General features: G+C 32.7%; 1 protein-coding gene across 2 annotated transcripts in view; it reads right to left on the reverse strand.

Annotated features, from left to right (window-relative positions):
• Nucleotides 1-1,012: 1,012 nt before the first annotated feature.
• Nucleotides 1,013-14,038, reverse strand: part of LOC147063977 (LIM domain only protein 3-like) — a 250,523-nt gene continuing 237,497 nt past the window's right edge. The window contains exons 4-7 of one of the 2 annotated variants that reach the window (XM_085958989.1): nucleotides 9,814-9,939; nucleotides 7,059-7,185; nucleotides 5,853-6,263; nucleotides 1,013-4,008 (exon numbers count right to left, since the gene is read on the reverse strand). In XM_085958989.1, coding sequence (XP_085815115.1) covers nucleotides 6,060-6,263; nucleotides 7,059-7,185; nucleotides 9,814-9,939 — 457 coding nt within the window. In that variant the 3' untranslated portion in view covers nucleotides 1,013-4,008; nucleotides 5,853-6,059. Of the gene's footprint in view, nucleotides 4,009-5,852; nucleotides 6,264-7,043; nucleotides 7,186-9,813; nucleotides 9,940-14,038 lie in introns of both variants that reach the window. The other variant, XM_085958988.1, reaches the window with a different exon arrangement.

Raw genomic sequence — 14,038 nt, forward strand, 5'->3', positions numbered from 1 at the left:
TATTATGGTTTATTTTATATAAATTATTACTCTTGATTTATAATTATTCAATTTGTGCTGTGCAGTTTTTATAACTGTTACCATTGAAATTTATTTATCACTCTTACAGTTTACTAATAGTACATTTAATATTTCGGTACTGCCTACTTTACTTACTAAATAATTGCAAAGCAGGACTTAAGGCTAAGTCGACCTATACAGAATACTGGAGTCCAGACCAAGAGATCAAGCTCAGGATTGTGATGGCAAGAATCAATTAGAAAAAATCCTTTCTGCAATCGAGATATAGGTCGGAGTCTATAAAGTCTAAAGCATGGTGAAAAAGTATGGTGAGGCAGGCTGGTAATCAATTTGCGGCAAAATATCCACGTTAACATTATATTATATAGGTATGTTATAATGGCCAAAGTAAATCCTCCGTGATGCCCTGCATTTTTTTTTATCGCGTCGCTATTTCTCGTAAATTGTCGGCTATTGTTGGCCTGTTTCATTCAGTTGTATGAGAAAGCCGATTCCTTGCCCCTATTTTTTATTTAATACCTCTATGGTCGGAGTACTTGTACCCGCATTTGCCTACGAGGTAGAAGCCTGGCTACGAAAACTATAGACTAACGAAATGTGGTTGTATCGGTATACCATGAAGATATCATTTGCTGATCACAATACCAATGAGGAGATTTTAAGATGAGACAATAAAACAAGACAAATTAAACTTAGGAAAGCTTCACACTTCGGCCATATTTTCCGCAATGAGAAGTATGATTTACTCCAACTAATAATGCAGGGTAAGGTAGATGGCAACATAATTGTAGGTATAAGCTAGGTAGATCGCCAATCTTCGATAGAAGATGGCACCCCATGAAGATGAAGAAGAATCAATGGAAATTCGGAAATAAAACAAATATAGTAATCATTAAATAAATAAAACTTTATTTACAAATAATCATTGAACAAATATAAATTTATCGTTCGAATAATAATGTAATAATAATTATTAATCGTCATAATAAAACTTAAAAATAAAAACAATTTTGTTTTTGATTTCACATTTTCGAAAATGGGAAGCATAAAAAATTCAACAAAAAAATCGCGGGCGACTAAAAATAATTACAATGTCTTATTCAATCAAATTCAATAAGTTACATTTATATTTTTTATAATAATAAAAGGGGTTTTATTTCACAAAGCCCTTAATTTATTCAAATCTGCGAAGCAAACAACTTGTTCTGCAAATAGCTTTTTTCATTATAAATAATTTCGATTACTTTGGTTTTTTTTAATTACAATCTTACGAACTATACAAAGTATTTACATAATTATTACATACATAGTTTTTTTTTATATATCGTATACATAAGGTCTCGAGGAAATATTATCTACAATATATTGCGAGATTTCGAGAATCGAGAGGAATTTGAAGTGTTTTAATATTGTTTATATTATTTATAGGATGCATTAATTTTTTCAACCATTTCACAAAACAGTGTTCCACAACCATTGTTTTAAATCGATTAACTGCTGGTAAACCAAAGATTGTTCAAAATTTTCAGAATGGACGTATTCATGTGGTTTGTTTTCACAGTATAATAGATATCCCAACGTCAAATAAAATCATTCATATTATCACTTATCTTATCATTCAATCAATATTAAAACCCATACGTAGTATTTAACTTTGTACTGGCTTTGGGTGATTCAATTAAACATATTTGTAGATCGAGCATATTAGGTAATAAAAAATATGAATAAAAAACAATATGGAGTAATGCCATTTTTTGGTTCTCTATAATATTCATAATAAGATCATCTTCATTTAGATGGTGGTTATTGACAGGTGCTGTCAATTTTTAAATTAGCCATAATGCAAAATAAAACAAAATTTAGTTTAATAAAAAAGAATTTACTTAATTTTGAATTTACCGATCAAAACGATTTTTTCCTATATGTTCTCGACCCGAATTAGGGTATCATATAGCTGAAATATCCACGCTGTCCCACTTGTGATATTTCTCTCATGTAGGTAGATAAGGGATATTAATTCTTGTTTTAATGAGGGTAGGCACCCTAGATTTAAAAATATCTTTTCATAAAACATAATTTATATTCGCTTTCTATTTAGGTATTTATTTCGAACAATCTTTAATTTATCAGCAAGTGTACAAATATAAAATTACTTTTCTAGATCAGATCAAATCTGTGAGTGTGTAGGTATGTTAACAATTTAGAAATAAAAAAAATCAGGTACATAAAACGTTTACCGGAGAACAAAGTATGTCTCAGCCAATATAATGAAATAACTGACTCGGTCAAAGAATTTTAGTAATTAATACAGTACAGCTTTGGCATGTCCTAAATAAGCCACAAAAGTAAGCGTTTTGCAAAGTCTTACCGTGGAATTAGAACCTATCTTTTAGCTATTAAAGGTAAGAAAAAAATAGTGAAATATTTGTCAGTATTTTTGTAAAGTTGTACAAAATGTGTTGTGTTGATTTGTATAGGTTAAAACATGGGAAATCAGTATACCTAAGTAAATCAAGTCAGCAAACGAATCAAGCTCGATGATAAAAATATGGAAATAAAATTGTATTATATTGCTGATTATTAAGTATAACAAAAAAAAACAGTAATTATGGTTTGAATTCATCTAGAACTCATAGGTCATGTAATAATGCTTAATATAAACGTATATATTAAATACAGACCATACGTATGACAGCTTTATTTATTTATTGCTTGCAAAATAGGTTAATATTATATTTTTATAAAAATTCTGGATATAATAAGGTAAACTTTGGTCTTATCGTACGATTGAAATACTTTTAAATCACGTATCAATGTTACCGGTTTAATACTGGTTGCACCAAAAATAAGCAAATTGACTTGAAATGTCGCATTATTGACTTTGGTTAAGAATGTTGTGGGTTGAAGTTACCGATGTGAAAAGTTTTGATTGTTTATTGACATAAAACAAAAGGACGATACGTGAGACATCTCACATGCTACGTTTGAAATATACGGAGGGTTTAAATAATGGTGTACATATTGATGTGTGGTATATAGGGATATCGTTACGTTTTGACAGATTTAGTTTGTTAAAAAATACGCATATGGCAGATGACGTTAAATACAGAAATTTTGACACCGCAAACAGCTTAAAATTTCTCATACAAGATTTGCTTGAAAATAAGTAGTCTGGTCTTTTGGATAATATATCTTAACAATACAAGGAATGTAATATAATATGATATTTATTATTTTTAGTTCTATGGCTTATTAATTGCATGAGAAAATATATTTGGAGTTAGGTGTTCTGGATGAAAGACTGGTGGTTCCGAAGAAATAAGTACAATGACAGGTGTGATAGTTAAATAGTACCAGGTAATACGCTGCGAGATATGCTCAGTCCGAGGAGCAATGATAGAGAGTAATAATGCTGAAAATAAATATTGAAGTAATCTATCATTGATGTAGGTCAAAATTTAAAAATTTGCGGTAGATTAAATGTCATACGATAATTGGGTAATGCGCTGACAGTCGGATTGCTGCAATTCCGCAGCGTTTGCTGACAAGGCATGGGGTTGTTGACTCCCATATTTTTTTCTATCAATAGCTTATTTTCTCGTCTTGTCTGATATATTTTTGTCAGCGACAGTTGATAATACTGATTATGAAGTGGATAAGAGTTGAAATCAGTAAAATAAAGTGTAAGGAGATGGAGAAAGATTTCAGGTTGCAGGGAATCGGAAGAAAAAGATGCACACATGTTTCGTCAATACATATTATAAAAAAAATCAAATTTAACATTGATAGCTCCTTTAGGACATGCCGTAAGTATATTATAGCGTAAGAAAAGTATCAAAATCCTTACTGGGAAGTGGAATTTCGATATAACAGGAATTTTACTTCGAAGAAAATGAAGATTGTCATTTATTTTCATTGCAGAGAAGTTGCGAAAGAAATTGGTTTCTATGTGTAGCTCGTTGTGTAGATCCTTTAATGTGGCTTAATCTGCAACAAAACAATGGAATTAAGCCATTAGACGAGGTGGAATTTTATTGTTTTCGTTTTTTTCTATTGTTTTATACTCGGGTTGTATTTAATCAAGAGTAGATATCTTTGCGAATTTACGGATATATATATATATTTAGTAGCTATTCTTTTCAAACATATTGTGTATCTTTGTTTAATTAAAAAAATGCATAAAAATAACAGAATATTTTTACCACACTATTATTTATATATCAGGCAAGTAGTATTTACGAAAGATAAGACTTATGCAAATTAATAATTGTTTAATTACTTTAATGTGGTTAACTGTTAAAAGATATTTTGATATCGTAATTTTGAGGTAGTCTTTAACTACATGAGAATGTATCAGAATTGTTATATTTCAAAAATTCAAACAGCATTTTATTTACTAATATAAACATGAGTTTTATAATACAATGAAAATAAATTAAAAACAATTACAAGATAAAAATAACTTTTTATATACCACGTTTTTAAATTTTCTGTTGAATCATATAAACTTGACAATTCTATGTATTAATAAATACTTTTTGTTGTACTTGATAGAAATACTGAATAAATATAGAATACTGAAATGTCATTTTGACATTTCATATTGATTTCCATAGTAACGCACGTATATATTATTAATTTAGTTGCTAGGACCCACTTAGCAACCAATAATTAATAGTGAGTAGTAAATATTACTTTTAACGATTTTTTTCCGAAACATACAAAACAGAATTAACTGAAAATTAATTCAATTCTGCTTAAAGATATAATAATATCAGATATACCTACTCAGAAATAACAATAATCATAGTTCTCTGAACAATAGATACTCAATATTTATTAATTGTTACCAATTACCTATATGAATATCTACTTAAGAATAAAAATGATTGTTTTTTAATTGACACATGTCAATGGGCTGTTATGATTCGACAAGAATGGTATACACTTAACTTTATTAGTCATACATATTTGTTTTCATAGAACTAAGCGATAGCGCTCATAGAACGCGTCGAGCGGGCGAAGTCGGCGAATGCAGTGTTTATTCATAACCATAATCACACGTCTCTTCCCGCGCATTACCCTTCACCTATGTGATAAGCGGCCCAAGCAGCAGCACAAAATAATTATTTTTACAGTGTCTCTCATAACAAAGCAATAAAAAAATTATATTATTTCGGGGCTTGTCATTAATATTTACGACGACATTATTCAACCAGCGATAAACTGAACACGCAATAAAATTAAACAATGACTTCTCTGTAATTAAATATTTGCTTTTCGCCCGTCGATCGACGAGGCTTCAAGCAGCGTAATTTTGGTAGCCGTGTTCAATGAATGGACTTCTTTGTATTTTCATTAAATCGTATCGCCGAGAAGCGAAAAATGGTGACTCATGCGGCACGCGGGGCGCAAGGCATCGTGAAGTCCAGTGGGCGCTGGCGTATTTGATTACGTTGTATTTTTGATGATTTACTCGCCACTTGTAGAAATTTTGCGCGAGCGCCGCACTCGCTGCGTCAATGGGCTTTATGCCTAAGACTGGACCTAATAGGTTGAGCAAGTGGTTGACATCCATTTCTCGTAAAAACAAAATCTGTTAATACAAACCTCCAGTCTATAGAGGCCCATATGATGGCATGGCATATCGTACTGAGTACTGGACCGCCTATAAAGTTGAATATTATGTGTGGCTATCACATTAACACCGTTGTAATGAATTTTATGTACTATAATTATGTATAAGGAAAATAGTCAAAAGGGCCATTGATAGTTTAAATACAGAGGCCGAGTGAAGTTAAGATAAAGTAAATAAATAAAAAAATACTTACAGGTAAATCGCTCCTCGTTGTCTTTCTGATAGGCTTACATCCCGCAGAGGGCGCGTAACAGGGAGGCGGTAAGGAATTATTCACAAGGACAGGGTGCCGTGGCGGACTACACACCCTATTGTGGCTAAGGTGATGATTACTGTTTACACTATTGTTGGGGATGGGGTGGTTGTGGAGGGTGGGGTTGTGGGGGTTGTGATGCAGCTGTCATCGCGGGTTGTCGCACGTATCCGCGTCGGGGCTGCCGTAGCCGCTGGAGGCATCGTCTGCGGCCACGCTGGCCATCATGAGGTCCTTGTCGGCGGGTCCCATCGGCCCCGGTGGCCCTCCGCTCCCACCGACGCCGACGTTGTGGTATGCGCCCGCTGCATTACTCCCCGCGGCGCCCAGCCGCGCTGCTTCGTTTGGGGACTAGAATAAAAAAAAAACATAGTTATTAGAAATTAAACATCCTTATCTCTATGACTAAAAAGATGAATTTTATAATACGGATAAATCTATGTTGTTATGGTAAAACTAAAATATTATCGTCACAGCAGACAGATTTTAAAAATAAAAAATGCGATAAGAAAGTGTTTCTGTTAGATGTAATTGTTCGCAAATAATGTTATTCCGAACTGTGGTAAATTCAAGTGAATACGACAGCGTATGTCAATTATTTATGCTCAACGTGAAACTGATTTTAACTTACTTGTAGATACTAAAGGAATTACTAGAGTTAATGTGGAAGAAAATCGCGTTTCTTTAAGTATTGATACAGAAATCGTTCATTTTTGTAGCGTTGATAATTATTATTGTGTGTCAACTGAAGTAAGTAGATATCGTCTATAAAACTAATTTGTAGTATTTAAAATGGATATGTAACTAATTTTATATTGATTATTGTTTGATTAATAAAAATAAAACGTAAAATGTATTTAGTTTCTCTTATTTTGACAATGCCTCTTTGAAACGGACGAAACTAGTCCAGACTAAAATTAAAATAAGTGGATCTAGTAGATTCTAATAAATTATTGTATTTTATCTTAATTAATATGTATAATGGATAGAAAACACCATAAAAGAAAATACGTGTTTGACTTAAAATTGATTTATGATTGACTTGTATGCTTGTGTAATCTTGACCATGTTATATCATCAATTATTGCAAGTCAACTATTTGCAAAACTGGTTAATTTATAATAAAATTACCTGCAAAGCGCTTACTTGCCGCCTGACGTGCGCGAGGCTGGAAGGATTGTGTGCCATGTTCGCAAACACCAGCCTCTCCTCATAGTCGTATTCACAGAGGATCTTGTTATCACACAGGTAGAAGCGATCACCGACACAGAACCTGGGAGAAGAAAAAAGATTAGAATATATGTTACCTCATGCTACGTTACAGTTTATTGTGTAACTACAGCGACACAATTGTAGACGAAGGTTTTATTGGTTACGCGAAAACGCAAACTATGCATGTGTTATTGGATTATAATAGCACTTGTACAAGTGCATGGATTTACTGGCTCCAATAGTGTCTAAATTAAATTATCGTGATAACTGTTTACGCGACTGTCTCGCCAATCTCATTCTTCAAGCGTAAGTGAGACACGCTGTTGTCATTGATTGAAGATTTGTAATCGTCAAAATGCTTTGCGCGGTATAGTATTTTTTCCGGCAGGTTCACCATTTACGTTCTTACTACGTAGGCGCAGATTTTGCACAAGTTCCAACTATCGCGTGAAAATTCAAAAGCTGCGAATTTTTTTGATCCAAGCATGCAATCTTGCAACTCGCACAATAATACGTGTTTACACGTGCATTTTTTTGTTATGGGTGCGATAAAATTTAGTAAACCCGTGAATGTTTAAAGCGTCAATTACATTGAGCTTTTTTACGAGCTGTTTATTGGCGAATTTAAAAGCGGGCGGTTCAGCTACTGCGATTTGATGATTACACACAAAACTTTCCATTCGCTGATAAGCCACAAGCCAGCGAGCGATTTTGACGGAACGTAGTTCGTTTTTTTACCGGGAGGTCGCTACGCTCCATAACAATGTTTCCATTAAACGTCAAAAAGATAAATTTCAAAATGAGTAGTTCGTTTTTCCACCACCATCGCTCTACTGCGCAGACGCAGTAAGCCCACACGCCGGCGTGTAGTGTGAAAAGTTGACCGGCTTTCAACTTTTCTAGGTGGAGTGTTTACAACCTGCTTATTAGCTTATTCGATGATTACACTGGGCGAATTTACAGGCAGATTATAAATTTGCCAATAATCAGCTCATAAAAAAGCTCAATGTAATTGACGCTTAAACGGGCTATTATGCAGTACAATCGTGCAATAGTGGTTTTATATAGGTGCTGTGTTTTAGTTTCTAAAGATGGGGTATATTAGGTTACTCGGTGTACCTACTCATATTATAATTTCGTATAATTTTAATTCATACATTATGTAAGGCATAAAGCCCACCAAAAAAGCGTTCGGTGCGCTCACTACTGAGTAGGCCCCCTCCCACCCGCGCATTACCCTTCACATATGTAATAAGGGGCTCAAGGAGCACAAAATAATTATTATTATCAGCGTCTCTCATAACAAAGCAATAAAAATATTATTAAATTTCTCGGGGCTTGTAATTAATATCGGACACGCAATAACTAAACAAAGAGTTCACTGCTCTTATATAATGGCTTCTCGCCCGTTTATCGACGATGCTTCGAGGAGCGTGATTTTGCTTGCCGTGTTCAATGAATGGACTACGTTGTATTTTCGTTAATTCGTATCGCTGAGAAGCGAAAAACGGTGACTCATGGGGCAGGCGGGCACAAGGCGTCGTCAAATCCAGTGTGCGCTGGCGTATTTGATTACGTTGTATTTTCGATGATTCACATAGAAAATGCGCGAGCGCCCCGCAAGCCTGCTTTAGTGGACTTTATGCCTAATACTAATAATATTAATATAGTAATAATATAAAGAGAGTGGATATTGTTTGGAAAAACGAAGCCATGTTTCTTGCGTATAACGCACAGTAGAACCTCAATTATTTTTTTTATTATTATGTTGCTTCTCACTACGGCTACCAAATTTAAACACAACATAGTTAACCATAAATTAACTAAAAATAATTACCACTAAATTTATATTTAACACAAAAACAATAAATTTCAGCAACACGTGTTTGCAAGTTTTTAAATGACTGTAGTCATCCAACTCAATATTTACCGGCGACGTGTACAAAAAATATTTAATTCAGCTGTATCAATTCTATCTTACTCTAACGCATATTGAGGGAAATAAAAGCGTACCGAACGCTTTCTTACTCGCACCAATGGTTCATTTTTGTTCATGCCCATTGATATACTACTGGATGAATCATATGCTTCTTAAAATGACGCCCGATTTTCAGCGACTCGGCCAATGTTAAAACTTACTGTTTATTATGAGTAAGCCCGATCTAGCTTGCATTTTACTCTAACTAATAGTCAGCGCATGACGACTTGTTCTGTCTGCTTTGGGTTGCAGCCATCCTTAGGTTCACTATTCCAAGAACGCAAATTTAGTTTTACAGCCAGGGCAATACGGGTGAAATTCGGGAATCCATGTCAACGGTCTTAATGCATTATACCTACAAGGAAATATTATAAGACGATATTCGTAATATCTTTTGTGGTACATTTTTAAAATGACACTTGTATGGGAACTCCTCATCTAGTAGTATATCAATGTTCATGCCTTGGATTTTCTGATAGGAAGAGTGTTGGGAAACTTGAATTGTGGTAGTTGGATGGCATGGTCCATGCTGCGTGAGTGACCGATATCTCGGATTGGAAAATGGTAGCGGATGGTGCACCGGATTATAATCGAAACTGGCACAGTAAATAGTTGCCATGACTGATGCATCTTCTTATTGTCTTCTCAGTGTAATTTGTAACATCTGCCCACGAACCTAAATACATAAAATTAGATTTTATGAATATTTACCTATGATTACACTGTTGGCAGGCAAAGCATTCTAAGTGGTAAACGAAGCTTTTGGCTCTCATCACCATTTCAAAAGCAGGTATCACTTTGTTACATGCCACGCAATTTCCTGTGACTCCAAATAACCTGAGAAAAAAGAGAAAATATATTAACACATAGTTTATTCTATTCACTTCCGGATGAAAGTTTTATTCATATCCGTTACATTTAATTCATTATATCATTATATAACCATTATACCCAATTGAATATGATAATTTAATGCATTTTAGATAGGTAACTATTTAAATAGGATACGTAAATAAATAAACGTTTTGGCTTTAGGAATATCGGCTTTCAGGATTTCGGCCATCGGGATTTTGGCCATTCGGGATTTCGTCGGACACCCGTAATATTTTTATAACATAAAGGTATAGGCGCAAACAACAGTTTTTTGTGTAATACTTCCGGAAATCTTTTAGCAATTAAAATTTGTTTTACTTTTTAACAAAATGTTTACCTGACTATTATTATATTATAAAAAATATCCTCGTGACTTGTGATATAGAAAAACCCCAGATTAATTCACCGCAAACAAATTTACGTCATGTAGTCTCTGATTGCTTTATTATATAAATATATATCTAAAACTTGTTTTTAGATGATTTTTCTGCACATAAAATACATATTTTAATAGTGATAATTGATTATAATTAAATAATAATTCCATAGGTCAGCGATTTCCAAACTGGAAGGCGCGGAGTGTTGCAAAGGGAGGCGCAAAAAGTTAAACACAATTAATGTAGTCACAGGTTTGGAGTTTGCAAATGCATAGTTTATAAAACGGCCGCTAGTTATAAACTATATAAAAAACAGTCCTATAAAATCCTGAAAAACAAATTAATTTAAGTAGTAAAACCTTTTTTTCATTTCTGTTTTTTTTGTATTAGTAGATACATTGTTGACTATTTAAAAAGGTGTTTGTATTATTTAATGAAATAAAGGGGGCGGCGCCAAGATTAGATTTTTTTATAAAGGGAGGCGTAGTAACATAAAGTTTGGAAACCACTGCCATAGGTAATGAAAAAATATGTAAATTTCAGTCGTTAGTAATATTTAATAGTTGAATAGACTGCTTTGAATTATTTTTTTATAATTAATTAGATTTCAAATCAAATACATTATCATTTAATTACAATTTAAAATGAGATTGGTTGCATTTCCAGTCCGAGTCGGTGCAAATATAATAATAATATGTTTTTAATTAAATATATAATTATTATTATAATATGTACAGGTAAGCATTAGGTTTATCATGATTCACGAGAGATAATCGCTAATCATCTGGGTTAACATGATTTCTCATATAATGCGACCTTCGAAACTTAATTAAAAATATATCCAATCGTATACAGGGACGAACTTTTGTCAAAAAGAAATAATATCTGCGCGGTGAAATAAGGCTTTTTACTTACTTATAGAAAAAGGAAGAGTTATATAAAAATGTCGTAACTAACTTACAAAATGTTTTGTTTTTCTTGGAATAAAATATTCAGTGAAAACATAATTTTGAAATTATTTAACAATATCATTACTTTTAACGAATTTGCTTTTGAACGAACGAAGAGTGACATAATTTAGACCGTGGAGAGAGGGGGGGGGGGTTAAAAGATTTTGTGACAAAGTGAGACGAAAAATACCCCAACCCCATTTTGTGATGGTATACAAATCATTACGTTACCATTTTTTATGAAGTTAAATCTGTTCAAATTGCGATTCCGTGTTCTAAAAGACTGTACCAACACGTGTTTATTACTAAACCGGCAATGAAACAATTTATTAAATTATGATAATTGTATTAAAGACGTCAAGGAACAAAGATAGAGGAATATGACAATCATGACACAGACATGTCACAGACATGACGTCACATATGACTTACACCTGGAAAGTATGGCGCCGGATTTTTAATACATAAAAACTCAAGAGAACAACATAGAAAACTTCATAGGTATAACGGATAGAGTAGCACTATTGAATTTAAAAATACAAGGAAACGAATTATCTCTCATACAAGTATACGCACCCACAGAAATAGCGAAAGAAGAAGAAATCGATACTTTTTATACAAATGTAAACAAAGCTATTTACCAAGCACATAAAACTTTTATAATAATGGGCGACCTAAAGGCAAAAATAGGCCAACCCAGACAAGACGAATACTTAGCTACGAAATCAAACGGGTATGGAGAAAGAAACCAGAGAGGCCACAGATTAACACTTTGGAGGAGGCCTTCACCCGAAGAGGGGTTCTTACAAACCAAACAAACTAATTACATACCATTGTTCAATTTATATTATCATTACATTTACATTATCTAATAGTATTATATACAAAAATATAAAATCTTAATATATATATATGTAATATACAAAAAAAAATTATATAAACTATAAAATAAGTAGATATAGTCATTTAACTGACATTTACTATTGTTTGTAAGAAATAAAAAGGCTTTTTATTTTATTATTTTTAAATAATTGTATTAAATATTTTATAAGGTTCTTACTTTTTTATGTAAAGTTTCGACTAATATTACAGAATAATGTATGCATGGATACATAATATCCGGTGGGTGACCAAAATCGACACCGAAATGAAGATCAAATAGTGATACTGAAGACTTACAAGTATCGATGTATGTTTTTGTTTTCGTCCTTTAAGTAATAGCCTGACTCGAGTTGACAACTTAAAAAATTGGTAACATGAAAATCATATAAATATGAAGATGTTATAAAAAGATGCCGATTTGGCTCAACGACCCCCTAAAATAAATTATCGTATAATAAACTGTAGCATACGTATTTTATTATGTTGCCTAATATTTATCTATGCGTATTAACTATAATGATTAAAAAAATAAGTTAAGTTGATAAAGCTCGGAAAAAGTAATAGAAATAAAGTTGTTATTAGTACGAAAAAATGCTAAAACCATAACGCTGAATACAACATTCTGATACGGACATATTAAAGCTTATGTATTGAAAGCCTAGAAAAAGGTGACTTATGTTGCATTGGAAATTTATTAGAAAATTTTATTACTGTGTAATGTGTGAACTATTAACCAAAACTACACCGAGATGAAAAAAATGCTGAGAATAAAATGAGGCGTCTAATTACAAAAAGCGACAAGTCCACAATTCCATATATTCGGGAAACAGCGTTTTTATGTTTCAAGCTTCAATTATTTGTTTTAACGTGAGATTATTTTTTCCGTTGTATTCTATGTCGAAATTAGACCCAAATGGCAATTTGTTTCAGCCGATAAACTCTTAAATGTAATAAATATAAGCAAAATAAAATTGGACGTATCGCTATTTGTACCTCACTTTTTAATTTACTCCGCATAAGGCACATATTTCCGTGGCACTGTCATGAGTTTACCAGATGCTACAGCATGGAAGACGCCCTTTTCAATATTGAATGTTCCTTTATTGGTTGACTTAAACACGCGCGAAATCAACCAAGCTTTAAATAATATGAAACACGGACTTGGCGCTTTTTGTAATAAATCGAGATTTAAAATATTTTTTTTCGTAGGGTTATGTCGCGTTTTGGAATTTATAGATTAATACATATTGTGTAAAATTATACAAAGAATACGTGCGTATTTTTTTCTCGATTTTGACCAAATGTGGACTTATCGCTTTTTGAAATTAGGCGCCTCAAATGAGGATCAACCTTGGTTCAACCCTCATATTCGTAGCTTAGAGAAAATTCATCAAAATTTAATCAATTTATAAAACAGTAATAAAAATCCTTTGCATAACATATTTACCAAAATACGTAACCTGTGTGTAATATTAATTTGATGTTTCAAGTCAACTGTCAACAATAATTCTTTGGTCACCAACATTTTATCTCAAGATATTAATTATCGATAAATGTCTGATTGTCCAACAATAACCTTATAAACAGAATTTTAAAATTCAGGGAAGCAGGTTACTTTCTGAATGTTGCTTTATCAAGGTAAAATTCTCGAGTGAGTAGAAATATGGGATACAATTAAATATATTTTAAACGATCACTTAAATGAAACGCGCATTCAATATTAGTAATATTTAATGACATTTAGGTAGCTAACTAATTATTTCTTATAGTTTATGGTCTGGCTGTTATTAAGTCCAATGAGCTTGTCTAGACAACGAGTGTTTCGCCGCGATATGTTGCGAGTGTATGTGGACG

This window comes from Rhyacophila brunnea, unplaced genomic scaffold (genome assembly GCF_057557595.1).
Source record: "Rhyacophila brunnea isolate RB1 unplaced genomic scaffold, BYU_Rbru_1.0 scaffold_8, whole genome shotgun sequence".
NCBI lineage: Eukaryota > Metazoa > Arthropoda > Insecta > Trichoptera > Rhyacophilidae > Rhyacophila > Rhyacophila brunnea.